This window comes from Equus przewalskii, chromosome 29 (assembly GCF_037783145.1).
Source record: "Equus przewalskii isolate Varuska chromosome 29, EquPr2, whole genome shotgun sequence".
NCBI classification, from domain to species: domain Eukaryota; kingdom Metazoa; phylum Chordata; class Mammalia; order Perissodactyla; family Equidae; genus Equus; species Equus przewalskii.
In genome coordinates this window covers 35,715,115-35,742,355 of record NC_091859.1, presented here as the reverse complement: position 1 = coordinate 35,742,355, position 27,241 = coordinate 35,715,115, and the positions used below count along the sequence as shown (strand labels likewise).

General features: G+C 58.7%; 1 protein-coding gene across 5 annotated transcripts; it reads right to left on the bottom strand.

Annotated features, from left to right (window-relative positions):
- Positions 1 to 810: 810 nt before the first annotated feature.
- On the bottom strand, positions 811 to 27,241 carry MICALL1 (MICAL like 1). Of its 5 annotated transcripts, none has more exons than XM_070599205.1 (16): positions 26,964 to 27,241; positions 21,924 to 21,972; positions 21,403 to 21,544; positions 17,555 to 17,643; positions 16,310 to 16,452; positions 14,374 to 14,816; positions 13,019 to 13,076; positions 11,759 to 12,132; positions 9,860 to 10,275; positions 7,456 to 7,590; positions 6,715 to 6,841; positions 6,505 to 6,595; positions 6,279 to 6,352; positions 3,970 to 4,100; positions 3,728 to 3,774; positions 811 to 2,669 (listed from the first exon to the last, which is right to left on the bottom strand). In XM_070599205.1, the coding sequence occupies exons 1-15, from the start codon at positions 27,107 to 27,109 to the stop codon at positions 3,757 to 3,759; spliced, it is 2,436 nt and encodes an 811-aa protein (XP_070455306.1). In that variant the 5' UTR covers positions 27,110 to 27,241; the 3' UTR covers positions 811 to 2,669; positions 3,728 to 3,756. The 5 variants fall into 5 exon arrangements, with proteins under 5 accessions (XP_070455306.1, XP_070455301.1, XP_070455305.1 ...); XM_070599200.1 differs by having other exon boundaries at positions 3,970 to 4,084; XM_070599204.1 differs by having other exon boundaries at positions 3,970 to 4,084; positions 9,866 to 10,245; positions 26,964 to 27,240.

Here is a 27,241-nt window from a genome sequence, read left to right as displayed (position 1 = left end):
GGTAGGTGCTGGATGTCACTCTGAGTTAATTCTCAGTAAACCCCTGTGATGGTTGGTTACCCATATGAAAAATGGAGCTTACCAAGATACTATAACCAAGGTCATTGAACTAGCAAGTAGCCTACTCAGGATTAAAGTGGCCTTTACGTCTTCCCACTAACCCCACGGCCCAGAGAGAGAAACACGCTGGAGGGATCCAGACGGAAAGAGCCTGGCTTTGGAGTTCCGGTCCTGGCCGGTGCTCTGTGTGCTTGGGCAACACCAGCCTCGGCTCCGACCGCTCGTCCGAGGCCCTGCCTTAAAGGGCTGCTGAGAAGACACATGAGCACAAGAGCAGCCCCCGGGGCCCGGCAGACAGTACACGGCAGTCCCCACATCTTCTGACAACCACGAGCCCTGCGTTCTCTGGTATTCTGTTATTTTCCCGTCCCCATAAATCAAAATATTTTGGAAGTTTTCAACAGTCTCTCCCACCTGGAGGGATTCATATAATCCTACAGGCCACATGACGAGTTTTGGTTTGCAGAATAAACACAGCCCTGCAGCCTCACACAGATAAGCAGAGAGGGTCAGATCAGGGCCAGCTCAGGAACATTCCATTGGAAGCCTGTGTCCACACCTGCCAGAACCTGAGGGCAGAGGGTGCCGCATGACCAGGACAGCCGTCCTCCACCTCAAAGGCCCAAGCACGTGGCCCCAGGGCAGCAAACTGGAGAACCCGGGACAAATTCAGCCCGTGACAACACTGCCTACCCTCGGTTTAAATTCAGACTAGTTGCCAACGTTTACAAATCACACACACACACAATCTGGATTTCTAGCTTCTTTTGAAAAATGGAAAGATCTGGCCACATGGGGCCCACATTCCCACAGGCTACAGTTGACTTAAGTGAGGAAGAACCTCCCCCTCTAGTTGTGGCAGACACCCCAGTCCACACCACCCATCTCCTGACACCGAGACAGCCTAAAGGAGCCAGCCCTCAGGTTACACGCAGCCCAGTTCATATGGGTTACCTGCTGGGCCCCTGAAAGGCCCTGGAGTTGGTGACCCCAGTCCCAGATCAACAGGCACTGTTGGAAGGAGACTGACTGCCAGGGGCTACACAGGTGTGCGAGCCACCTCTCCCTGCAGAGGAAGGGGGTCCTGCCCGGTGGCAGGCAGTGAGGCCAAGGCCCCTGTTGGTGGACAGCCCTACATGGCCCTCCTGGGCAAGCAGAGATGCCCAGCCACAAGGGGCGGTGGAGGCAGGGAAGAAGGCAGACCCGGCCAGGGAAAAGCACCCCCAGGCTGCCTGGCTCTGGCAGCTGAGGTTGTCTCCATTTATTGTCGGTGAGGAAAACCCTGGCGAGTCAATCCAGTGCGATCTCTCCCAGAGGAGTGCTAAGGGAAGGGGCCCTGGAGGCCCCCAGAAATAGCTTATAGCAACAGTGCTTTGACCAAGAGCTGCTGGACACGGTCCCCGGGGGAAGGCGGTGTCCCCTCGGCTCCTCCTCTCCCACAGCCATCCCAGTGGGGGAACGGCCATCAGTCCTTTGGTGGCAGGTGGCAACAAGTGGGGAGAGAACAGGAGAGAACAGACAACAGGCAGGCGGGTGGGTGTGAGGTGACAATGGACCCACCATCCCTGAGCCCTGGGGTAGGGGGACACAACTAGCCTAAATGAGGGGCCAGACTACAGTGTGTTAAAGAGCCAGGATTAGCACCTACGTGAGCATCAGGAACCAGAGCTGCAGCCGGGGCCTGCCTCCCAGAGGCCCCCGCCCACCCAGCACAGCCGCCACAGCCCCGTGTCCTGGGAAGTGAGGTTTTGTTCCTATAGAACGAGGGGAGATGAAGGAAGCACCTCCCTGAACTTGGAGGGACGGGGGAAGGATCTGTCCGCCAGGCCTGTTCGTGTCTGAGGACACAGTGACTAACTCAAACTTAATTAGAGGCTTCATAAATAGAGCTCCTGAGTGAGGAGAAAGATCCAGGGCCGCCTGCCCTGGAAAGGAAGGCAGGGCCTCAGAGGCAGGACTCGGGCAGCAAGAAGCCAGTGCGACCCAGCCCTGTGTGCTGGCCTGCCAAGGGGGAGGCCGGGCCAGAGGCCGACCACGGGCAGACCTCGTGGGTGGGAGGACCTTGGGGTCAGAACTTTGACAGCTAAGAGTCCCAGCTGGATGTGGGGGAGGGAAGAGGTACCAGGGAGCTGCCCATCACAGCAGGGGCTGGGCGGGATGTGGGCAGCTGCGCTCGGCCACTCCCGCTCCCTGCATCCAGGACCCTACTTGCTCCTTGGGTCAGTCACAGCATCTGGAGTCATCAAAACCAGGCTGGGCAGGGCTGAGCCTCAGCTGCCTGCGGCTCAGAGAAGAGGGAAGAAAACTCTTTGGCCCAGAACAGCCAGAGGACCCTGAGGAGGGGGAGGCCATCACCCAGAGGCTCCCTCCCCATAAGTCATCTTTCCTCTCGACTGATCCTGAAGGGGAACAGGGTGCCCCCCAGCGGAGCACAGCCCGGGAGCCGAGCCAGGAGAGGTGGAGGTCCCCAGCTGGCGGCCCTCAGTGTTAGCTCTTGTCCCCGGGGGACTTGCTCTTGGTATCACGCTTGTTTCCTAGCAGCTTCAGCACCTTCATGGTCTTGAACTTCCCCTTCTTCTTGCCCTCAGGCTCAGCCTCCTTCTGGAACTCTGCAGAGGAGAAAGGGGAGCCCATCAGGGCAGGCCACAGGGAGGGATGCAGGCCTGCCCTGCTCCACCCCCTCCTCGTGTGGAACCTCGGGCAGGTCCCTGCACCTTTGCGAGCCTCTGGTTCTTGCCTACAGAATGGGAACCACAGCCCTCTCCCACTGCTCTGGCAAGGACCCAGAGCTACACGCATTTCCCATTTTGGGAAACAATCTGGAAACTGTGAAGCATGGTATAAATTTCCCTTTATAAGGCTCCATTCTGCTCGGCTGGTGCTCACAGTTCCGTGGGTCACAACACAAACACTGACTGTCAGAGCTAGAAGAAATCCCAGAAATCATCTGTCCTGGCCCCCAATTTTACAGAGAAGGAAACCGTGGGTTTTGAAATGGACTAACCCCAACTGAGCTCTTTGGAGGGGCCAGGCCCTGGGCTAAGTGCTTCATACACATTATGCCAGCAGTCCTTACTCAGCACACGCCTGAGGGGGGTGCCTCCATCGCCCCCGTTCTGCAGACAAGGACAGTGAGGCCTAGAGGGTGACGTGGCTAGCTCAAAGTCACCCAGCTAGTAAGCGCCAGAGCCAGGGCTGGAATCCCAGCGTCTGACTGGAGTCCAGACTTAACCACAAAGCCACAGAGTGAGTCACTGGGGAAACCAAGATTAAGCTCAGGTCTCCTGACTTCCATCCAGTGCTCTTTGAACCATTCCAGGCACGATCTTGTTTCCCAGCAGGCACTGCTGTTTGAGCCCACAGACCCCTCCAAGACGAACTGCAGATCCCAAGGAGGAACGCAGAGCCCAAGGGAAAGCACACTGGGAGAGAGCTCACCACGCACCACCGTCCTCCCTGTGGCACCAGGGCATCCCGCACCCACCCTCCCTGCCCAGACCATGGCCTTCCCAGCCAAAGGCTGTGCCACGCACACACGGCCTTCCCAGCAAAACAGAGGCTGGGAGTTCGCACACACCATCCCTGTGGCGCCCACTCCAACCCTCTGTTCAACCTGCCCTGGCCCTCCAGGAGTTCAAGTGGACCAGAGCCCCAGGAGCGGCCTCACCTTTCCTCCTGATCATGGCTTCCAACATCTTATCTTCCTCTTCCTCCCTGAAACGAAAAGGGAAGCTGAGTGTCCCGCAGGAAGAAGGACCAGATAATCTCTCAGTCCCTCCAGCCTCTGAGTCCACCCAGGGCTGAGCAAGGGTGCGCTGGGGTCGCTGGCAGTGACGGCAGGGCTGGCCTCGTCTGCTGTGGGCCCCTCCCCCAAGGACCCCCAGGGGAGCCCCTCCCCAGCCATCTCACCTCTGCCGGTCCTCGTCCAGGCAGTTGACGATGGCGTTGCGCTGCTCGATGAGGGTCACAAGCTCCTGCATCAGCACCTTCTCCCGGCCCCGGTCCTCCTCTGTCCAGTCCTTTTCTGCCCAAGGAGAAGGCTGGGAGTGTGAGCGGTGGGGAAACGCTCCTGTCTTCCCAGGAAGCCAGGAGCCAACACCTGAGTGCTAAGGGGGCCGCAGGCCAGCCCCACGCTAAATCCTATGAGGACAGGAAGGAGGAGCCCAGACGGGTGGGGATCACAGGCTTTTGGAGAAATGAAGGTTGTTATAGAGGAGACCAGGGATACTAGGCTGCCTACCAAAAAACCCTTCAAGGGGCCTTGGAAGGACCAGCACAACACGCATTCTGAGAACAGAGACCAGCGTGGGCCAAAGGGCTTCCTGCTTCTGTTCATTCACTCGTTCAACCAATATTCACTGGTGGGTTTGGAGCGGGCAGGATCTGCTGGGCCTGCTGGGAGCCTCCAAAGGCGGGCTGGCGGAGCAGGTGGGTGAACAGGGACCCCAGGTCCTCAGGCAGAAGTAACACGACGGAAGTGGCATACTGGGGCATTCACCTAATGCCATGAAGGAGGGCAGACTAGAGGGTACCCTGGGGGCAGGGAGCCCGGCCAGGAGGTGTCCCTGACGTCTCATACACCTGCTGCCCCTCCAGCCTCCTCTCAAGAACCCGAGCCTTCCCCCAGGACCACTCTCTGACCCCACTCCCACCCAGCCCACAGGCCCCTGGGGGATGGATGCCCATACTTGGCCTTCGCCTTACAACATCTGCCACCACAGGCCTCCCCATCTCAAAATAAACATCCTGAGGCCCCTCAGCTGTGCCCCAAGCCCCTCTGCCTCATCCTGCCCAGACTCAGGAGCAGGGAACCCAGCACAGTTCTGGGGACAGCATGGGCTTCAGAGTCACCACTCCAGTTCAAAGCCTACTCCGTCACTTCCCAAATCTGGGGCCTGGGTAAGTTATGTCCCCAATCCGGGATGCGCTGCCACCACACACAGGACTAGAGAAGCAACAGAGTAAGCCCAGCGCCAGGCTGGCTTGGGGTACATGGGCACTGCGCCGACTCCAGCCACCGGGTGTCGCTGCGGCTCCCTCTGAGTGGCGGCCATGCCCCAGCCCGAGATCTGGGAGTGACTCATAGACGGCAGCAGAAGGTTGGGACATTCTGTGGCTTCCCCAGGGACACTCCTATCTCTGGGTCCCATCCAGCCTCGCAAGTTCCCCAGTCAACAGAGAGGCAGGGCCACTGTCCCAGAGAGGAGGGCTGTGTGTGCAGGACAGGCCAGATCACAGACATGGACAGCAGCCCAGCTCCACACCAGTGGGCAAAGCTCTCCACCTCTCTGGCTCTCCATTGCCTCATCTGTTAAATGGGAACAGGGATGCCGACCACGTGGGCCACAGGAAGAGGTCAAGAGCCCTGGTTCCCAGCTCTGGACACTCCACAGTCTGCGGCTCACTCCATTTCCCGGCCACAGACCCCCAACTCAGCCACATGCTAACCATCAACCATCAGCCTCTCAGAGGACAGTGTTTCCACGTCCACTGTCCCCTCATCCCAAGAACACCCTACAGGGTGCGTACCCTCATCCTATCTTACACTTGAAGCCACTGAGGCTCGGTGAGGCTGAGAAACCCATCCAGCCTCCCCTGTCCTCTGCCCCAAGCACGTCAGTGACAGGACACAGGACTGTCTGACTCCATCCCAGTCATCGTGCTCCCATTCGGAGCACGTCCGTCCCTCCCTCCTAGAGTCATTCTGAGCCATGCTGTGCAGGGGGTCCTTCCACCTCCCCCTCACCCCCCGCTGGTAAAGTCCATGCTCTGGCCTGATGGCTGTGAGCCCAGAGCTGTCTCTGGACAAGCATCGCTATCACCCACTCATCCGGGGCAGCCCTGGGCCCTGGAGCCTGAGCCCCTCCTCACTGAGGACCTGCCCACCACATGTTCCAGGAGAGGGGGCGGCCAAAACAGGCCAGTCTGCTCCTGGTCCTGCTCACTGTAGCCCCTCATCCCTGACACTACGTGTGCCCACACCCCCACACTGGCCACGCTGTTCCCTCTCCTGCTGTGGCTCGAGCTATTTATCACCTGTTACAACCCAGACAGCACCCCTGGTCCTCTCCTCCTCTGGCCCTCTTCCCAGAGTCTGCCTGCACCTCCTCATCAGCGCTGCATGTCCACTCCCCAGCCTGGAGGGGAAGAACGAGGCCCTCTCCTACATGGCCCCAGGCCCAGGCAGGTGCCAGAGGAGAGCGCGTGGCTGCACTCACCTGGCTTATTGAGAAGGCAGCGCAGCTCATACTCCACGTCGGCCTGGCGCTGCTCCAGGTGCTGCTGCTTGAAGCTGGAGGGTGGGAATAAGCCGACTATTAATTCTGCCCTGTGCACGGCGGCCCTGCCCTGTGCTGTGAGTGATGAGGGAAGACAGGAAAGCTGCTGTTCCAAGCCCTACGGATTCCGAGGAGGGGAGCAGGGGCCGAGGGCGGGAGGACTCACACGTAGATGAGCTCCGACTCCCGCCGCACCAGCAGGTGCTTCTCGTGGATGAGCTTGAACCAGTCCACCAGCATGTCGTCCTCACGGCCCTCTGGAAGCCAGACACCCACGGAGGCCAGGGTTGGCGGCAGTTCCCACCCTCGAAGGAGCCATCGAGGCTCCCCCGACCCCTAAGTCCCACCCTCCAGGCCCTCCCAGCAGCTCCCGCACCGTTCGCTCCACCACGCAGCTTCTCTTCCAGCAGGACCCCACGGTGTTCCAGGGCATCCAGCTGGCGCTCGATGGTGTCCATCTCTCCATAGATGTCCTCTTCGGGGATGTACTGGTCAGCCTGGACCTGCCCGACAGCACCCTGGTCACCTGAACAGCCCACCTGCCTGCTGCCAGGAGCTCTGGCATTTCTCCGCCAGCAGTGGCCACCACAGGCCTGGGCCTGGCTCTGTCCCACACCCTGGGATGGCCAGATGCGGGATCCCAGTGTGGCGCAGGGGAGAGCTATAAACCCTCCATGCCCTTGGCCCCAGCGCCAACAGGCACACCCAGAGGGAGGCAGAACTTCCTGCCTCTCGTGGCAGCCCCTCCCACTTCCCTGCCACTCCAGAAATGATGTCACGCTGTGAGAAGTGACCCTATTAGAGAGAGAAACTTGAGGACATGCTAATCTGTTCAACTAGAAGAATATCCTGTGAGCACTTGGACCCTTGAACTATTGTTAGTAACAAGTGAAATGCACCAGCCACTGCTCTCGCTTGAGAACAGCTGATCTGCTCGGAATCGCCCCAGGCTCCAAGTGAAACCTTCCAGCTGGACCACCCAAGTGCCCCCCTCTGACATCTGAGGGCAGCTGCCCAGGCAGCCCATCCTCTCGAGAGTCCCACAGGAAGCCTGAGGCTGCCCAGGGACGGGGCCCAGGCCCCACTGGCCGGATGTCAGGGAGCTCCCAGTTGGTACCTTGCGCTTGATGAGCGGGAAGCCGTGTCCTGGGGCCGGCGGCCTCGCTGGCTTGGATCCCTTGGTGACCTTCTTTGTGGTTGGGGACGCTGTGGGTGACGCCTTCCTGTTAAAAGGATTCTCCTTGCAGGAAGACTAAAGGCAGGGAGACATGACAGAGGATAAGTCTGGGGATGGGATGGGACAGTAAGGCACCCTCCCACCCCCACAGGATCACATGCGACTACGGAAAGCAGGCCTGGAGCCCAAGGCAGGAGGATTCGCCTACGGGTGAGGAGGGCCCAGGCAGAGAGCATCTTTCAGCAACCAGTCTCTGATGCACTCAGCCATTCGACAAACACTCCATATGTGAGCCCCTCCCACGTGCAGCCACTGCACTGGATACTCCAACACATTCTTACTTAGTTCTCACAACCACTCCGCCAAGTGGCTGTTCTAATGTCCATTTTACAGCTGAGGAAACTCAAGTTCAGAGAAGTTAAGTAATTGGCTCAAGGTCACGCACCTCCCAAGGGCCCAAGCTAGGGGGAAAATCTGTCTGTCTCAGGGCCAGGGCAGCCATCCAGCACTGGGGCAGCAGTCAGGAGTTTAGGGCCAGACAGAGCTATAGTGGCTCATTCAGGCCTCACAACCACACTCTTCTCAGAGGGGACACTCAGGCTCAGAGAGGTGAAGCTCTTTGCCCAGCGTCGCCCAGCCAGGAAGTGCCAAAGCAGGCATCCCACCTTCCATGTAGCCAGCAGGTGGAGGAGGAGGCTAGCTCCCTCACTGCCCAGGAAAGACCCCTGTCCTCTGCTGCCCAGCTCTGTGCACCCAGAACCCTGCACCTTTCTGTCCCTCTGGGGAGACCCCTGCCCTCTCTGACGCCAGCACCGGGACAGGGCCCTGCCTCCACGTGGGCAAGGCCAACGTCTTCCAACCACTCTGCACAGCTCAGCGGAAACAGAGGCCTCACCTGAGGCTGTGGAGTGCTCCCAGGGGTGCTCACCCAGCTCTCTACCAGTGGCAGGGGCAGCAGGAGGGAGCCCTATCACCTCACCTGTGCTGGCCCCTCCTGGGGAGCGACTGCCTCTGGTTGGTAGTTGCTGGGATTTCTGAAGCAGGGGAAGTGCCAGCCGAGTCCAGCATGGCAGGGACACAGGCTTGGGTCCCCACAGGCCAGCACCCACCCAAGACCCCCGTCTCCTGCCCCCATGGCCTCTGGGATTCTCTCCTAATCCTGGGGTTAGGGTGGGAGTGGGGGGCGTCCCAGAAGGAAGCCCACCTGGGGCTCTGCCCGCTGCCTCCACAGTCAGACCCCGAGGGGCCCAGCAGGGCCCAACAGCCCACGTCCTCGAGCCCCGCAAGGGTTCCCAGCCTTTTCTCAGTCACAGAACTTCAAACCAACCTTTCACACACCCCAGGACAGGAAACAGGTGTTTAAAGGGAACTGCCTAAAGTGAGGGCATCCAAAGTCAGCCTCCTCCCGCTCCCCCCACCACCAAGGAGCCCTGGGGCTCCTCAGAGCAGCCCGAGGCCCAGAGGGCAGGGCCTCCTCAAGGTCACACAGCAGCGGGTGGCAGAGCTGGATAGGAGGCTGCTGGCCGGGCCAGGGAAGGTTAAATGTCTGAAAGGCGCATGAGTGGGGGCTGGACCAACAGCTCAGCCCCGTCCCCAGACCCAGCCTCTGTCAGGTCAGTCAGCCCACGACAACAGCCCCCACGTGAGCTGTCCTGCCACCCTCCACCTGGGGCTGGACAAGCCTTGGGCCCTCAGAGGGCTGCAGAGTCCCGGGCGAAAGTGGATGATCAGAATGGTGGCCCAAAGGGGCTATGGCTGCAAGAGAGGTCCCCTCAGGAACCAGATGCCCAGAGGAATGTCCTGACACCCAGGGACCCCCAGTTCTTGACATGCGACTGAAAAACAGGTGCACAAACAGTCCACAGAGGTCATCTGGCAAACGAGCTCCCGGGAGGGGCGCCCAGCTGGACCCTCCTCATGCCCACACCACCCAAGAGGAGATGGAGCGCAGGGCGGGCCTGGGAGGGGCCTCGGGCATCAACAGGGCCTGAGTGAATGGAAGTGTGGACAGAAGGAAGTGCGGATGCAGGGTGGCTGGGGAATGCGTCCCAATGTATAAGTGCACGGGATAAGCAGGTAACCGGGTCCCTGGATGCATCAATTCACGGAGGACTGGTACAGGGGACAGGTGAGTAGATGGATGGGAGGTCTGGCCAATGACGGAAGGATGGATACGTGAATCTTTGCCTCAGTGAATGGAGTGGTGAAAGCGTAGATGTACACAGCCAAGGTCAGTCAAGAAGTCAGAGGCCAGCGAAGATGGAGGCTCTGGACATTCCTGCACTGGGACCAGAGCCCCATCCACAGACAGGACAGCAGCAGGTAACGGGGGAGAGGCACTCACCTTTACCTGGAGCTGCGGGGATGAGGTTCCAGGAGAAGGCACAGGGCTCTTGTCTCCAACCAACAAGAGAGGGGTGGGGGCAGCGCCACTGCAGGGCTTGGCTGGCTGGGGACCCGGGCTGCCCGTCGCACTGGGGGCAAGGCCAGGGCTGGCTTGAGGCATCCGGGCCACGCTGGGCTGCACCAGCTCCCCAGAGGAGGACAGGGAGGAGTTGGCAGAGACGCTGGTGGAGGTCCCAGGAGTGCCGGGGGCGTGGACAGCAGGCTCTGAGGAACTCTTGGGCACGACTGGTGGCTCCAGAAGCTCCCCAGCGGGGGTCTGGCTGGAGCTCTCGGACGACAGGCTCTCCACACTGAGGGCTGGCGACGGGGTAGCTGAGGGTGGCTCTGAGTGGGAGAGGCGGGAGGCATGGAGAGCTGTACAAAGAGATGAGCAGTGGGCACCAGGCGAGGGGCACAGTCAGGGCTTCCAGCCTCACCTAACACACTCCACTCTCAATAGGGCTGCAGGTGGCCCTGGAAACCCAAGTCCTTCCATATCCAGACGAGGCCATGGACCAGAGAACAGCAAACACATGAGAGGACCAAGGTCCTTAGTGGACAAACCATCCAAATTCATCCTGCGCTCTCTGGGTTCTGGCATCCTGCCTCGTGGCACATCGAATCCTGGGTGTCCTTACTGGCCCTGATGTCCTCGTCCAGCATGGTACTGCCTCCACTTTCCCTCCATGTCTGATCTGACCCAAAGCAGAGCCGAATTTAAAAGGCAAATCTGCCAGGGGAGGGGAGGGCAGACAAAATCGAGGCTGATCTCTCCTCTGCCTCCAACTCCAGAGCAGAGGTGGGAGGAGAGCAAAGGGGAGGAGCGGGCGCCCTGCAGTGGCCGGCTCTGGGCCAGGCACTGCCCTGCACCACTACAACCCTCACGCCCCTGACAGATACCATACTTCAAAGTATCGCCATCTGCGTTTTCCAGATGAGGCAACAGACTCAGAGAGCAGAAGGCACTTGCTCCGGCAAGGGCTGGGAGTGGACCCCGCTGTGTCTGACTCAGAGCTCAGCCCACCAGCTATACCCGCACACGCCCACCACCTCCACTCGGCCGACCACACTCAGCTAGAGGGTCCCAGGGCTCCAGCAGGGACCCCAGACCCCTGAGCACCTGCCTCTGCTCATCTCTGACATGCTCTCGGCCCCACTGTCGGAGGGGCTCCTCAGAGGTCTCTGAGGCAGCCAGACCCCAGCTGTGGTGGAAGGTGACTGGGCCCAGTGCCTAAGAAGACTGCAAGACGGTGACAGCCAAAACCACAACGTGGCTGCATGAGAGGCAGGGCCAGGCGGAGGGAGCACAGTGCCCTGGAGGTGGCCCCCATCACCATTTCCCAGATGAAGAGACTGAGGACAGACAGAGGCAAGGAATAGCTCAGTCACTAGGCCTGCATCACACACAGCCAGGCCAGAGGCTGAGGAGCCTGGCAGTTGAGGACAGTGACGAGCTAGGCGGGATGCGAGCCACCCCTGCCTGTGCTTTCCACAAGCCCGACTCTATTCACTGGATAGCATTTAATTCTCACAACAGCCCTGTGAGCTGGGCTACAAAGGGTCAAGAGGATGAAGTCTGGAGCCTGGGTTCAAATCCAGCCTCCACTGTAAGTGCTGTGAGCCCTTGGGCAAATCACTTACCCTCTCTGTGCCTCAGTTTCCTCACCTGCAAAATGGGGGTATAAAACCTACCTCACAGGTTTGCTCTAGGATTAAATGCGAGGAAACATATGAAACATGTGGCACCTGGCCTGAAGGGGGTCCTGCTGTGCCACATCCCCTTCCCCACCCGGGGCTGACCCAGGCACCCGAGCCCAGAGCTCTGACTGTCAGGAGGGCTCCCAGGCACAGCACTCACCGAGTGGGGACGCGCTGGGCGCTCGGGGAGCAGGGCGCTTCTTTGTCTTGGGGCTGCTGGTGGGGGTGATGCCATACCAGGGGTGCAGGGACTTAGGTGTGGACTCAGCGGGGGCCAGGCCAGGCCCAGGGGCCAGGCTCGGTGTAGCGGGTGGCTCCTCCTCCTCCTCCTCAAAGGGGTTGTAGGGCTTGGGCTCCGGGCCGGCCGCCGCCGGGCTCCCCTGGGCCGCCTCCTCCGGGCCACCATTCTCCCCCTGCCTGCTGTCGCGCCCTGGCGGCCGGGGGCTGCTGCTCGGGGGCAGGGGGGCGGGCTTCTTCTTTGGCTCTGCCTGCACCAGCGTGATCCATGGGGGGTCCTTCCTGGGGGCTGGCACCCTAGAGGGCAGCAAGAAGAGTCCGAAACCATTAGGAGGCAAAAGGGGCTCTGTCCTTCTCTGGACGGTTAGGAGTCCTTTTCAAAGGGGGAGGATGAGAAACTGCGCCCTCTCTACTCCCACCCCCAGCCCAGGGCGGCCAATCTGGGCCCAAGGCTGAAAGGGACTGTTACAGTCACATCCCAACTGGGCCCCTCGAGGCCCAGAGAGGGCGAACCTTCACATCACACAGCCCCATGAGCCCAGCCCAGGAAAGGACCCACAAGCGGCTCCCTGTGTGACCTTGAGAGAGTCACCTGCCCTCTCTGCATCAGTCTCCCACCCATGAAATGGGGACAAGATCATCCCTGCCTCACAAGGTCACTGTCAGGCCTGGCACAGAGCACGTGCTCACTGAGCGTTAACTACTATTCCGGCTGCGGCCCGCCTCTCTCCCTCACCCACCACGGGGAAGCACGGCTCCCAAACATCAGCCAGAAATAGACGACCTCACCAGGACGCGGGGCCCAGGGGTGGGGGAGGATCTGAGCCAGGGATACAGCGGAGCTTTTCTGGGTCTTTCTGTACTCTGCTGCTAATTGTCACAACGCTAAGAGCAAGGCCTAGGTCTCCCACGTCACAGAGGCAGGGGAGGCTGGAGAGGTGAAGAGACTCCAGAGGCGGCATCTCCACCAGGCCCCGCTGCCCAGAAGCCGGAATCCCAGGGGAGCCTCGGGGAGGGGATGTGGGCACAGCGCTCCCGCCCCACCCAGAGATAAGCCCTGCCCATTCTTGGGAGGGTGTGCTGGTGGGTCACGTGTTCACAGGAAGCCTTGCCCCTGTGGGGGGCCCCAGGGGAACCCCCGTTCCACCACCGGGGCCTTGAACGCCTCTCAGGCCCAGCATACCTCTCTGACAGCTTGGGCGTCCCTCTCGGCTTGGGGACGGGGGGCTCGTGCAGCCTTCCTAGATGGGAAAGGAGAGTGAGATGGGCCTTCGCCGGCAGCTGTGGCTGGGCAGCAGAGCGGGCACCCGGGGAGCCAACCAGAGTGCCCGCCTCACGAACCATGCCCCTCCTTCCTACCCACAGGTCGTGGCCTCCAGGTGGCCATGGCAACCTCACCTGCACCCTCACACTCCCAGCCCAGCACTCAGGGAGATCACATAAGCACCGAAAGTGACAGGTAGAGAAGGTCACAGGGACAAGGCCAGGACACCTGGAGACCCCATTTGCATTTCAGGTGAGAAGGGGGAACCCATGTGTCCCTCAGACACTTGCCCAATGTGGACAGGAAATATTGTCTCAACTCAGCCCCACTGCCACCTCCTCCTGGAAGCCTCCCCTGACTCCCAAGTGTCCTCCATGAATCTTGCAAGAGCCTCTGTGTCCCCCATCTCAACAGACTTCTACACTCTACCGACATCCCCGCGTGTGTACCTGTGTCCCCCTCAAGACTGGCAGCACCTCAAAGGCATATATAAGTCTGAACATATCTCTAACCCCGTGCCCAGCGCCAGGCTGGGCCTCCACATGGAACAGAACTGAGCAAGTCCCAGAGGGAGACCCTAGGAGCATCTCCCCCCAGGCCCCCAGGCATCACTGATATGGCTACCCAGCGCATCCCACATTACACGGAGCCTGTTTCCAGAGCCCATGGACGCCCAGGGAGGTCATCTGGGAAGGTCTTGCAATGAGGGAGTGGGGTAGGGTCTCCACCGCAGTTTAGACCAGCCCAGGGAGAGCCATCAGGGGCCCACCTGAGCAGGGACGCATCCTCGCCTGTCCCCTGTCCCCAGGCCCTGAGCTCTCCCTGCCTGACATCCAGCCATGGCCAGGCACACGGGCTGTGCACAGAAGGGGAGGCCACTTGAAGCATGCACTCAGACTGGCCAGGACACACAGAGTCCCAGAGACACTCGGGACATGACACACACGGTGTGCACTTGCTATACACCCCGAAACTGAAGCATACAAGACAGACACGAAAGAACAGCCTGATACACACAGAATGGGGCAGCAGGGCAGCGATCCGTGTCTGGTTTATTCGAGCTGTACCCCCAGCGTGGAGAATGGAGCACGGCACAGAGAGGCCTCAGTAACTATTTGTCACATGAGTTAATAACCTCAGAAACACAGAAATCCTGGCACATATATGGCATACATGGGCATAGAGTGTGGCCCCACAAATGCTCCCTGTGCACACGGACATTTAAATGCCAGACACCCCAGCAAGCACCTGGCCCCTGCTGGACCCTTGCTCACCGTTCACCAGGCCGCTGCTGCTACCCTGCTCCAAGTTCTCATGCTGCAGGCTGGACCGGGGCCGGGGCGTGGGGGGTGTCAGGGCTGTGTTCTCTGAGGCCTTCCTGGGGGCAGGCGTGGGGCGGCTGGCCGGGGGGCTGGCCAGCTCCTGGGGTTTGCCAGGAAGCTGGGGCTTGGTGGGGATCTGAGGCCGGGCCTCGGGGCTGGCCTTGGGCTCGTCCACCTCAGCCCCCGCAGCCGCACTGGGGTGGGAGCTGCTTCCCTCCACATCGTTGGCTTCTTCTGTGAGTTGCTGCTGCTTTGGTTGTGGGGGGAGCCCAGGCTTGGCCCCCAGCCGCCCAGCTGGGCCCAGCCTAGTGCAGTGCTCCGCACACACGAAGGTGCCCTCCTCAGGCCCGCTCCTGTAAGCTCCGGGGAGCAGGGTGCTGGAGCACTGCCGACACCTGCCAGGGAGAAGAGGGTGGGGGAGATTCGACTTGACCGGGCAGCCCGGCCCAGGCGCCTGGCTACCCTCCCTCCAGCAGCCCAGGCTGTTCCTGCCTCCCCTCTTCCCAACTGCCAGCCTACATCCTGTCTGATACCTCAGACTTCCCAGAGGAAAATGGAGATGGCAACTGTCAGAGTCACAGAACAATAAACCCACATGAAATCAGCAACACGCTTGTGAAATGTGCCCCCAGTTTGTGCTGCAAGAGGAGGCAAAGGTCCCTCCGAGCGGCCATCCACTGTGTGGACCACACTGGTCAGAGGCTCGGGAAATCAACTGAGTGGTTTTCAAGCAACCAAGGTTTTTTTGTTTTTGGTGAGTTTTTCTGTTTTTTTTTTAGATTGGCACCAGAGCTAACAACTGTTGTCAATCTTCTTCTTTTTTCTTTTTTTTTTCTGCTTTTTCTCCCCAAATCCCCCAGTACATAGTTGTATATTTTAGTTGCAGGTCCTTCTAGTTGTGGCATGTGGGACGCTGCCTCAGCATGGCCTGATGAACGGTGCCATATCCACGCCCAGGATCCAAACTGGTGAAACCCTGGGCCACCAAAGTGGAGTGCGTGAACTTAACCACTTGGCCACGGGGCGGGCCCCTGTTTTATGTTTTATGAAATAGAATAAAATACAATCTGTCAGAGTGGATCCCACTTGTTTTATGAATCTCTAATTCCAGCTGTGCATCTATTTACACAAGTTTTATTTCAGGGATATATTGACAACTGGTCAGAGTGTCAAAGTATTTCTTACTGGGGGTCACTATAAAAAGTTTTTAAAACAGTGTCCTCGCAGCCAGACATGACTCTGCTGGTGTACAGGTTCCCTGCTCAAGATTTTTCCCCCATGATACCTCACTTCTGCAGTGAGGTCCCTGGGTTCAAGGTTCTGCCGCCACACTCACAAACACACACACATTGACCCACGATTGAATGCATGTCGTAATTCTCGGTCCCTGGCTTTCCTGGACTAATCAATTTTCCTTACTGATTTCATTTTTTGTAACACATAAAATGCTTTCATACATTTTCTAAGTTATTTGTCTTTTCTTTGCCTCTTATTCCATTTTCTTTAAACTTGGCTTCCCCTGGGAGCCACACACTGGAAGCAAGGTATTACTGTGACTTTTTTTTTTCTATCCTTTCTTTTTTCAACAGCTTTTAAAGCACATTCTGCTCCTTAACCATCATCAGCTGATTGGCCTCAAAGAGCTCCGGGGCTGGAGGCAGAACCCCCGAGCTCCAGCCGCATTTCTGTCTCTGATTATGTGACTGAGCAAGTCATCTCCCCTCACCATGCCTTGGTTTGCTCATCAGTAAAATGGGGAGAAGAGGCTCCGGCATGAAGACCTGGCAAGACGCCTGGTACACCGTGGTGCTGAATCCGCGTGCGCTCCCTCCCCGGTACCGGGGTGGTGGGGGTGAGGCCCCTGCCCCGAGGTGCCCCGGCCACTCACCGGAAGCAGTGCCGGTGGTACAGCTTGCCCTCGGCCAGGTAACGCTGCACCAGGTGCACGTGCTGATGGCAGGCCGCACACGTGCTGCTGGGGGTCCGGCAGGCGCCCTGCTCTGACAGGCTGCCAGAGGAGAGCTCCTCAGCCTGCAGGGGACGGGGTGGGCAGACGGGGAGGGGGCTGTGCTCACCAGTCACCCTGTTCAAGAACACTCCCCCTTTCCCCTCCCCCAAGGCTGTTGTCCCCAAGTGCACACTGAGCTTTACGGTGGTAATGTGCTTCCTCAGAGCCCCGGAGAAGCAGAGGACGGGAGATTGTCACCATTTTGCAAAGGAGGAAACTGAAGCCCAGAGAGGGGAAAAGACTTGCTCAAGGTCACTGAGTCAGGATGGAAACAAAATTCCTGACTTCAGTTTCTGGGGCCCTCCCCCTAGAAAGGCAGCTCCTGGCTGTAGAACCCTTCCCCTTGGCTGCTCCTGCCCCTCGCCCATCCCTGCAGGTGGCCCTGACGGGTGACTGTCCTCTTAGACCCATGCCATCTGCCTTCTCTGCCTCCCCTCCTACAGCCACAGCAGACGCAAATCCCAGTTTCTCTACTTCGAAGCACCGTGACCTTGAGCAAGCTGCTGGCTCTCTGGGCCCTGGATTCCCACCTGCAAACTGGGATCCTACAACCCCCGCCCGCCTCAGCCCTGCACATACTCGCCGGGCACCTGCCCTGGCCCGGGCTCCCGGCCCTCGGGAGCTCCTGCAGCAAGGAGCAGATGGGAGCAGGAGGGAAAGCTCTTTGCACACTGGGAAGTGCTGTCCAGATGTGAAGGGCTGGGGTCACCCGCTAAGCATCTTGGAGCAGGGGACTGGCAGGATGGCCTGACTTCCCGACTGAGAGCCCTTGGACAAATGACCAAACCTCTCTGAGCCTCAGTTTTCTCATCTGTCTATCAGAGCACATAATACTGATGTTCAGGGTTGCTGAGAGGATTAAACAGAATCACGCTGGGAAGTTAAAGCTCTGTCTCAACAGGAGTCAAGGCGGGTATTTGCTGTCACACGTGTGAACCCCTCAGTCCCGGGACGGCAAAGTCAGTGCTGTGGACTGCCCTGCGCCCCCCCGCCCAGGCCTGCATCTCCTGCCCCTGCCCCGTGCCCTGGCCTCTGAGATTCTACTTCCATGGCCAACGAGACAAGGACCAAGGACACCCTCTGAGCAGCAGTCCTCCCTCCGCCCCAGCCCAGGCACCTGCCTACCTGAGCCCCGCCTCCTGGTTCTGATAGAGCAGGTGTTTCGGATGGCGGGGAGGAGAGTGCCAGGCCCTTTCTGGGTGGTGAGACACCGGCTGCCAAGAGAAAGGATGGAGACCCTGAGTCAAGTGGGGACCCTGGAGCTCAGTGCCATCACCTTTGGGCAGACCACCCAACGCAGCGGGAGCACAGCAGGCTCCCGCTTCACAGGCCAGAGGCCGCCTCCGCTGCCAAACTAGGTGCCGAGGGCAAGCTACCGCCTCTCTGAGCCTCCACAGGTGGGACAGTGACTCCCACTGCACCGGGCAGTGTGAACAGCGAGGCAACAGCACAATCACAGAACTCACAGCACCCAGAACGTGGCAGGATGGGCAGCTTCCTTCCCACAGGGTAAGGGGTTGAAGGAAAGGAAAAGAAAGGACCACATGGTGCTGGCCAGACGGGCCAGCTCCCTGGGGCCACCGGGGGCTGCCCTCCTACACCCCAGTGAGCAGGTGTGGCCACACCACTCCTATGCTCCCTCGCACCAGAAGAAACCCACCCGCCCCACTGAGCCTCCTCCAAGACTCCCCGCTTCACGCCTTCAGCAGACATGCACCGAGCACTTCCTCTGCACCCAGTGAGTAAAATAAAGGCCCCAAATTCAGAAACTGTGCACCAAAAAAAGGTCGGTTTTACTGTAGGATAATTTAAAAAACAAAATCCAAGCGCCTCACTGTGGTCTAGAAGGGCACTTACCGAACTTCAGGTCACAACGCCTTAGCGAGTCCCGAAATCAATCTAGTGGATTGCAACCAGCACATTTAAAAGATGAAACAGACCAGAAAATATCTGCCCACATCACATGCTGCAAGGGGAAGGGCCGTTTCCTGAAACTTGTTTCAGTCACATATGTGTGTGTGAACTCGGACTGTGATGGGAAACGGATTTCTTACCCTGAGTCGTGATCTAAGATTTTGGAAGCCCAGCAGCCTAATCAGGTCCCAGCCCCCTGCCCCGTCCTCATCTCTTCTCTCCCCCTCACTCCCCTGAAGCATACCGGCCTCCTGCTGCCCCCTTGCCTGGAACATCCCTCCCCACATCTTCCCATGGCCTCCTCCGTCTCCTTGTTCAAGGCTTAGCTCAAATGTCACCTCCTCAGAGAGGCCTTCCCTGACCACCCATCTGGAGTAGCCACTTCCACCCCCACTGCTTTTCATCCCATTACCATATTTTGTTTCCTTCATTGGACTCATCTGAAGTTATATTACTTATGACTTTGTCCTCTCTCCCTCTGCCACCCACCAGACTGCAGCTCTGTGAGTCTGTCTCATTCCTGGCTCTCTCCCCAGCACCCAGCACAGTGCCTGGTGCACAGTAGGGGATCCATAAATATTTGTTGAATGAATAAGTGCCAGGTGCTGGGGCTACATAGTTGAGAACTAGACAGAGAGGCACTGTATGGGAAGAGAGGAGAATTCAAGAAATTATGACCAGGGGCTCATGTGTTCACCACGGGGCAGGGGCTTCAAGGGCACCTGCAGTATATCAGGGCAGGCTGCTTGGAGGAGGCAAATGTGAAGATGAGAGGATGAGTAGAAAAGAATGTGCCAGGGGTGGGAGGGGAGGAAGGGGAGGAACAGAAAATGGAGTTTGGGGCTGGAAAATCAAGAAGGAAGGCTTAGCAGTGAAGGCATGTGGTGTATTCAAAGCAGCACAATGTACAGCTGACATTTACACAATGTTCGAAGCCAGTATGACCTCAATAAAATAATTTTAAAAAAAGGAAGCACAAGAAATTCAGGATGACTATAGTAGGGGCAGGGAGTGTGCGAGCTGAGTGGGGAGAGGCCCTCAGGGACCCCACTAAGAAGCTGGACTTTATCTTCATGACACCCGCCCCTGCCACCCTGCAGGGGCAGGCACCCCTCCTCAGACTCCCCACAGCCACTGGGCTTCCCTCCTCACACTCTGGTTGTAGACCAGACTGTGGCTGCTGGAGGGCAGGGGTCAGCTGAGCACCCAGGCTCACTGGCACAAGCTGAACACAGCACGGCGCTGAGGTGTCTCAGCCAGGGCCAGGCTCCAAGGCTGCCCAGACCAGGGGAAGTTGAGCCTGGTCGAAATCGCCCTTGAAATCCCCACTTGCCCAGAAAGCACAGCCACAGCCAGGACCATGTGGGGTGTCTAACAGCCAGCTCTGCCTCCAGGGTGGGAACACAGCACTGTGTTTCCTTTGACTGCACAGCAGGTGGGATAAAAATGGCTTGCATTTAGGGGCCAAGTTGTATGAAAAGCACAAACTGTACTTTTATCAACAACAATCCCCACAGGCCCGGGGGCGCTCCAGCCCAGGCACAGCTTGGGGGGCTGGGCCCACGAGGACGCCCTCACCCCAGGGTCCCCAGGGAGGACCCAGGAACAGAGCAGGCCCCACCGACAGTATTATCAAGGACCCCCCCCCCCCCGACCGCCCCCAACAGGTCCCGGAAGGCGGCCCTCCAGAGAAGAGCTTAGCAGAGAAAGAGTGGAGCTTGGTGACAGGGAACCCTCCGGAAGATAAGACTGACCCGTAAGTCTATGTAAGCAACTAAACTCTAACCAGTGGGAGAAAGAAGCCATAATAACACACTGAGTCCTAAATCACAGCCAGACAGGCTCACATCTCCTCATTCACTCCTGACATCAACCTTGTGAGACAGGCGCTATTCTTAGGCCCATTGCAAAGGGGAAACTGAGGCAGCAGGGGGACCATGGTGGCCCACTGTCACCCAGACAGTAGATGGCAGAGCAAAAAATTTTGAGTCCATGCTCTTAACCCCCATCCTACTGCTTCTCACCAAAGACTCGGTGGTTGAGAAATACTTTCACTTTGATTTCTGTTAAAATACACATGATGTTATCTGTTCAATCATGGCATTAATCTCTATCATTATGGGGGTAGTAACAGGTTATGCTTTTTTCTATGTTCTAAATTTTCTACAGTAAGCATGCTTTACTTTTAGTAAGAAAAAAACCCCTGACTTCACAGAATACTTTCTTTCAAAAAGATGGGCAGGGATTGTCCATATGGAGAGCAGAGGCAGGAGGCAGGACTGAAATGGGGCAGGGGAGGGGCAAGGAGGCCACCCCCTCAGGTCTGTGGACAGTAGTGCCCCGGCACAGCTCAGGACACCGGATTCTCATCCCAGCCTGACTGGTGTTCCTGCTGTGTGACCTTCAACTTCCTCCTTTCCCTCTCTGGGCCTATCTCTTCTCTGCAGAAGGAGAGGCCCAGTTGTCCCCAGGAGAGATTCCTGCATGGAGATTCTCCAGGCAGGAGGCTGGGGACACCCAGTGACCTGACTCAGGGCAGAGAAGTACCCTTGTAGCTCCCCCATCTTTGCCCCCCACCCCCACGCCCCCACCAGTTCCCCAGCCTCCCAGTTCCTAGGCCTTGAAGGTCACTTCTGGGGAAGACACTGCACAACAGTCCCACAGGGCCACTTCCCTGCAGGAGGAAAAAACCCTCAGGGAAGTGTCTGCAAACAGGAAGTGAGGCTGGGTGCCAGAGAGGTGAACTCAGCAGCGGATGAACTCGCCCTGCTGCCTCTCCTCTGACATTACTCTGCTCAATTACTGCTTCCCGTGTTTGTCGTCTGTCTCCCCCTCAGGACTGCCCGCTCCATGGGGCAGCCACCTCGGTCACAGCTGCACCCCCAGGCCCAGCACAGTGTGATTTTATTCAATAAATAGTTCAATGAGCGAATGAATGATCCAGTGAATGAATGATGTGCTGCCTCCCCAGCTGCCTGTTTGCAGCTCAGAAAACAGTAGGACACATCCCTAGCAGGGTCCCCAGGGCCAGCCTCCCTGCAGGGTTGTCCCCCTCTCACCTTGGCCAGGGCTGGCGAAGTGGTTGTAATACTGGGACACGTAGGTCATGATGCTGAGGCAGTCGGGGACGCTCATGGAGACCATGTCATTGGGGTCCAGAAGAGCAGGGATCCCCAGCTCCTTCTCAGCCACTTCAAAGGCCTGGGGGGCGGGGGCGGGGGTGAGGGCAGGTGTGGGGGTGGGGCCAGGTGCGGGGGTGGAGGCAGGTGTGGGGGTGGGGGCAGAAGCAGCCACAGCAGGAAGAGGAGAAGGAGGCAGGTTAGCGGGTGCCCCCTCAGACAAGGCCAAGCTTCCTTCAGTGGGATGAGGGGGACCAGGGCAGGGGTGGGTGTGGCCCACACAATGACCTAGAAAAGGGGGAGGCCAGGTACTCCAGGCACCCACGGGCCAGAGGGAAGAAGGGGCTAGGGAGAGGAGCGGCCAGGGACCAACTGCAAGCCTCAGCTCCTGCCCTGCAAGCCCCCTGCCCACTCCACCCCCACACACAGCCTCTTGGGCCTCCACCTGTCTGGGGACTCACCAAACGGTTATTCTCGAAGACATTGTCCTTGGAAAGCGAATCAAAATCTCTGCAAGAGGCAAAAGGGAGGAGGAGCGTTGAGGAGGTGACGGGGGCAGGGGTGTGGAGCTGGAAGGAGCCAAGTGGAGGTGACCTCATCCAAGCCAGCGGGGCGCAGCAGGGTTGGGGAGGCGTGTGTGGACTTTCAAGGAGGAAACTGAGGCAACAAGCACATGCTAATAGACCGGGGCTGCCAGGCTAGGGCAGAGGATGAGCTCATGGCCCCTGGAGGCATCCAAGCAGAGGCTGGAAATCACTCGGAAGGCGGGGCTCAAGTCCAAGCTTCCACGTTTAAGATCCCGTCCCTCACTGCAAGCCTGGACACCATTCCCCAGGAAGCCCTTCCCCAGGGAGCCGTGTCCTGAGTCAGTGGCACAGACAAAACCAAGACCAGGACTAATGCCTGTACCAACAGGGACATCCACGGATTGCGGGCCTCACGCTGGGCACTGTGCTGAGCTCCTGCCTAGAGTTTATTTTCAAAGCACCTCTATGTGGCAGGTTATTTACCCCATTTTGCAGACGAGGCCTGGAGAAAGGAAGCCACCCAGCCCTGGGAATTCACATTTCTGGCCCTTCCACTGCACGTCACAAACCCAGAGAAGCCACACCAATTTGCTGACTCCCCAACCCAGCCCGAAGATGAATTTTTTTTTTAATGGGGCCAGGAACAGAACAAGTTTGAACCCGACTGGAAATCATACAGACTCCAGAGCTGCCAGTACTGAGTGGCTGGCCGACCCCACTCAGCTACTCCGGAGGGCACCCTCCCTTGGGGAAGCAGTGAAGGGTTTCCCCATTTCTAAGCTGGGACAGGTGAGAGGCGGCAGGGCCTGCCTGGGGGACCCTGGGAGGGGACAGCTGGCTGGTCGGCTGGCTTTATTTATCCCCCCGCCCACTCCGCGCTCCAGGCTGCTGGAGTGGCTGACACCAGTGGAGGCGGCCCAGCCTTCCTGTTCGGCAGCCTGCTGGGTGTACCCACACGAGGCTTTGCCCATCTATGGCTGCAAACTACAGCCCTGACTGCCTGAGACGGTGAGCCCAGAGGCCAGATCAGGCAGCAGCATCGCCTCCAAGGCCTGGGTCCCAGGCCCTGCTCTTCCAGGCCAGGCTATGTGACCTTGGGCAGGTCAGTGGTCCTTGTGGCCTTCATTTTCCCATCTGCAAACAGGGCAAAGCTCAAGGACCACTCCCAGGCTGGTGGGGAGGACTGGTCAATCTGGGCTTGGCAAAGGGCAGGCCTCACAGACATAGGGAGCGGGCAAGCACCCCCGCCCCGGGCCAACTTCTCCAGCAGAGTCCAGGTACAATGAACCATGGGCAAAGGCAGGAAAGGGTAGCTTGAGAACCAGGAATGAGGTGCCCCAAGGCTGCCAGCACTGGGCAGAGGGGAGCTGAGATGTGCGAGCCTCGGCCGCCTTGGCCACCTCTGGCCAGATCACTTCCTTCTCCTCTCAGCTGGGTCCCTACCTCCCCTCGCTTTGCCACTGCCTGAGTGTGACCTTACGCCAGCTATTTAACCTCTAAACCTCAGCCTCCTAGTCTGTGATGCCGTGAACAAGTGAGGGGACACCAGCCCAGCCCCCAACAAGGGCTTGTTCCAAGACCAAATGAAACAAAAGCAACTTGTCTCGGCCATTTATTTCAGTCCCCCAGCAGAGTTCCTAGAAGGCCAGGGTCATGTGTGGTTCCCCCGTGCCCCCAACACCCTAGAGAATTCCTGGTACTTAGCTGGCACTCACTAAATGTTTATTTTATTTTATTTTATTTTTTTTGAGGAAGATTAGCCCTGAGCTAACTACGGCCAATCCTCCTCTTTTTGCTGAGGAAGACTGGCCCTGAGTTAACATCCATGCCCATCTTCCTCTACTTTATACGTGGAATGCCTACCAAAGCATGGCTTTTGCCAAGCAGTGCCACGTCCACACCCGGGATCCGAACCGGGGAACCCCAGGCCACCGAGAAGCGGAACATAGGAACTTAACCGCTGCACCACCAGGCCGGCCCCTAAATGTTTATTGAATGAACAAATGCTGGAAACTGTGTGAAAACGATAAAGGCCCCCAAGATACTACAGTTTTTCCTCCAGTTTCTTCCCCGCCCCCATCTCTGTCCCTAATCCACATCTGGGCTTTGGTAGCATAGATATTCTCTGAGAGTTTTCAAAGGCCAGTGAGGTTCTATTTCACTCTGGGGGAGATGAAGGACATCTCAGAATTCAAGAGTGAAACCCACATGGTCCCTGCCCTCAAGGGAGCTTAAAGATGCCTGGATTGAGGGGGCAGCAGTGAACCAGCTCCCGAACACTGCAGCAGAACCCTGCCCCCCAGCAGAGGCAGGCCCTCCGCCCCAGGAGCTTGAACCACTTTGGAAGATGATTCCTGACCTCGGCCCCTACCCAACCCCTATTTTTACGGACATCCTCCCCGGACATCCTCCCCTCCCATTGCTGAGGGCCTCTCTCTGCCTTGTGTGGGACCTGGGCCTCAGTTTTTCTCCTGTGCAATGGGCTGGCAGCCCGGGCATTGACCTGCCTTACAAATGAATGTCTGGTCATGATTCTGGATCTCTTCTCATGAGGGCGCTGCCCTCTCCTCCACACCTCCTCCAGCCACATCCCTCCCCTGCTTAAAACCCACATAGCGCCCTGTGGCCCTGTCCACCCTCCTTAGTCAGCAACAGGCCACATCTCCTGGCCCTCCCCATCGTGTGCTGTGGGCTCCAGCAGCGCTTGCTCCCTGGGTCTCGGCTCAGGTGGCCCTCTCTGCCCAGAACGCCCTTCCCTCAGCCGTCACCTGGCTCCTGCTCTCCCCTGGAAGACTATGTGACATCTAGGAGTCCTTCCCAGTCTGGCCCTCTGACACAGCACTTCCCACATGGAATTATCATCACTGCTTATACATCTGTTTCCCCCAGAGGCCGTGAGAGACTGTGTGGGGTTCATCTCTTGGCTGGTTGGTTGCCATCGACATCACCAGCCAGTGTCCAGCACAGAGTAGCAACTCTGTAAATACTTGTTGAATAAAGGAAGGAATAAGACACTTTGATCATCCCCCTACTGCCTAATAACACTACCCATAGTAACTAATGTTAATTGAACGTTCCTTACCTCATCTAACCCTCACAACGATCCTGTGAGGTAGGTCTTTTTCTTTTTTTGAGGAAGATTAGCCCTGAGCTAACTACTGCCAATCCTCCTCTTTTTGCTGAGGAAGACTGGCCCTGAGCTAACATCCATGCCCATCTTCCTCTACTTTATATATGGGACGTCTACCACAGCATGGCTTTTGCCAAGCAGTGCCATGTCCACACCCGGGATCCAAACTGGGGAACCCGGGGCCAGTGAAAAGTGGAACACGTGAACTTAACAGCTGCGCCACTGGGCCGGCCCCTGGTCTTATTATTAACCCTACTTTACAGATGAGGAAACTAATGCCTGGAGGGTCCGGTGATTTACCCAAGGTCGCACACCTAGGACATGGAGAAGCTGAACGCAAACCAAGCCGCCTGCACTTTGATGCCGACAGCCTCAGGGCCGCCCTGCGGCTTAGCTTGACCAAGTCCCTTCACACTCTGGCCCTGTCCCCTGCCTCCTGCCTCCCCGCCTGCCCCCCACAAAAACAGAAGCTCCCTCGAGCCCCCACTCTAATGCATGGGTCCAATTTGGGTGCCCTTCTCCTCCATCCTTCAAGCCCCCACTCCTGAGCCCCCCCACCCCATGCCTCTCTTAGTGCAGACGTCACACACCCCACAGCAGGCAGCGGCCCCCCTGCGTCTCCACCTCATCTTGTTCACGTCTGCATCCACGTCCCCCACAACCCTCTCCTCCAGGGCCCAACACAGGGCCGGCCCCACCACCCAGACACTGCACCACATGGTACAGAGTAAAGCAAGTGCATCTGCACCATTGAATCCTTGCGACAACCCTTTCCTTCCTCCCCTCCTTCATCAAAGCCCTCCCAGGTGCTGTCCCTGGGGAGTGCAGGTCTGGAGGAGACAGACAGAAAGACTCCAGAACCTGCCAGGCCCAGAGAGCCCTTCGGGGGCTGCAGCCAAGGCAGGCAAGGACCATGACTCTTGTCTTCAATTTGCAGAAGTGCAAGGAATGGCAGGCAGCAGATACACTTTCACTCAATGTCTTAATGAGTGATTGAATGAATGAGGTTCCAGGGCCCAAGGCAGAGGGAGCTGAGACAGAAGCCACAAATCAACTGCTCTGAATAAATTTTCCCATGAGAACATCTCTGGGCAGCTAGGAGCAAGAAGAGGCCATTTCATACCCTGGAGTAGCCGGCTGGTGGCTGTCAATGGGACCCTATGAGTCTTCCCAAAGCCACTCCTCCTCCCTGTCCCACGGAGGGCACCAGGGCAGTGGGGTACACACCTGGGGAGGCAAGTCTGTGTCCTAACTGAGGAGGATATTTACAACCACTCATCCAACCACTGTTAACCCAGGGTCCTCTGTGCCAGGCACTGAGCTAGTGCCCCGCAGAAAAGATGGCATCAGGGAGGCAGAGAAGGGGTTCACTGTACTCGGGGCAAGGGGGACCCACAAAGGGAACAGGCCTCAAGGCCTCATGGGAAGGGGTGCTCAGTGCGCCTGTTGGAGAGTTTAGGACGAAGAGGACAGGCCCAGGGTCCCCAAGGAGGGCTCGGTGTCTCTTCAAAGAGTCAAGGCCTTGGGGGCTCAGTCCTTTGGCGGAAATCAGAGCCCTGTGGGCGGGGCCCGGCCCCCCGCGGAGGGACCAGCCTGGGGGCGGTTCAGCGCCCAGTGGGCGGGTTCAGCGCAGCCTGGCGGGGGAGGGGCCCGGGTCGGGGGTCTCCGTGAGCCGCGCGGCGTCCAGGGCCAGTTGGCAGGGTCTGCGTCTCAGTCTCCGGGGGGCGGCGCCTGCCTCCGCCCCGGCTGCGCGTCACTGAAAGGGGCGGGGGTCCCGGCCCTGCTCCGCGCCGCCGCCCCGCGCCCCGGCCCGCCCTGCGCCCTCCCGGCAGCCCGGCACTCACAGCAGGTCGGGCCGGTGCCGGTGCAGGATGGCGCAGAAGGCCAGGCCGTCCCGGAAGGAGCTGCTCAGGTCGCGGATGTCCACGCCGCGGTAGCCCTCGCACTGGCGGCGGCACCAGGCCAGCAGCGCGCCCCGCGGCCCCGCCATGAGCGCACGGGACTCGGCCCGGCTCCGGGCGCCGCGGCGCGGGCTTCCCCGTCGGGCTTCCGGCCGCCGCTGCGGCTCGAGCTGCGGCTCCGCGCGGCCTGCCCGTGCGCTCCCGGCTCCGACCCGCGGCGG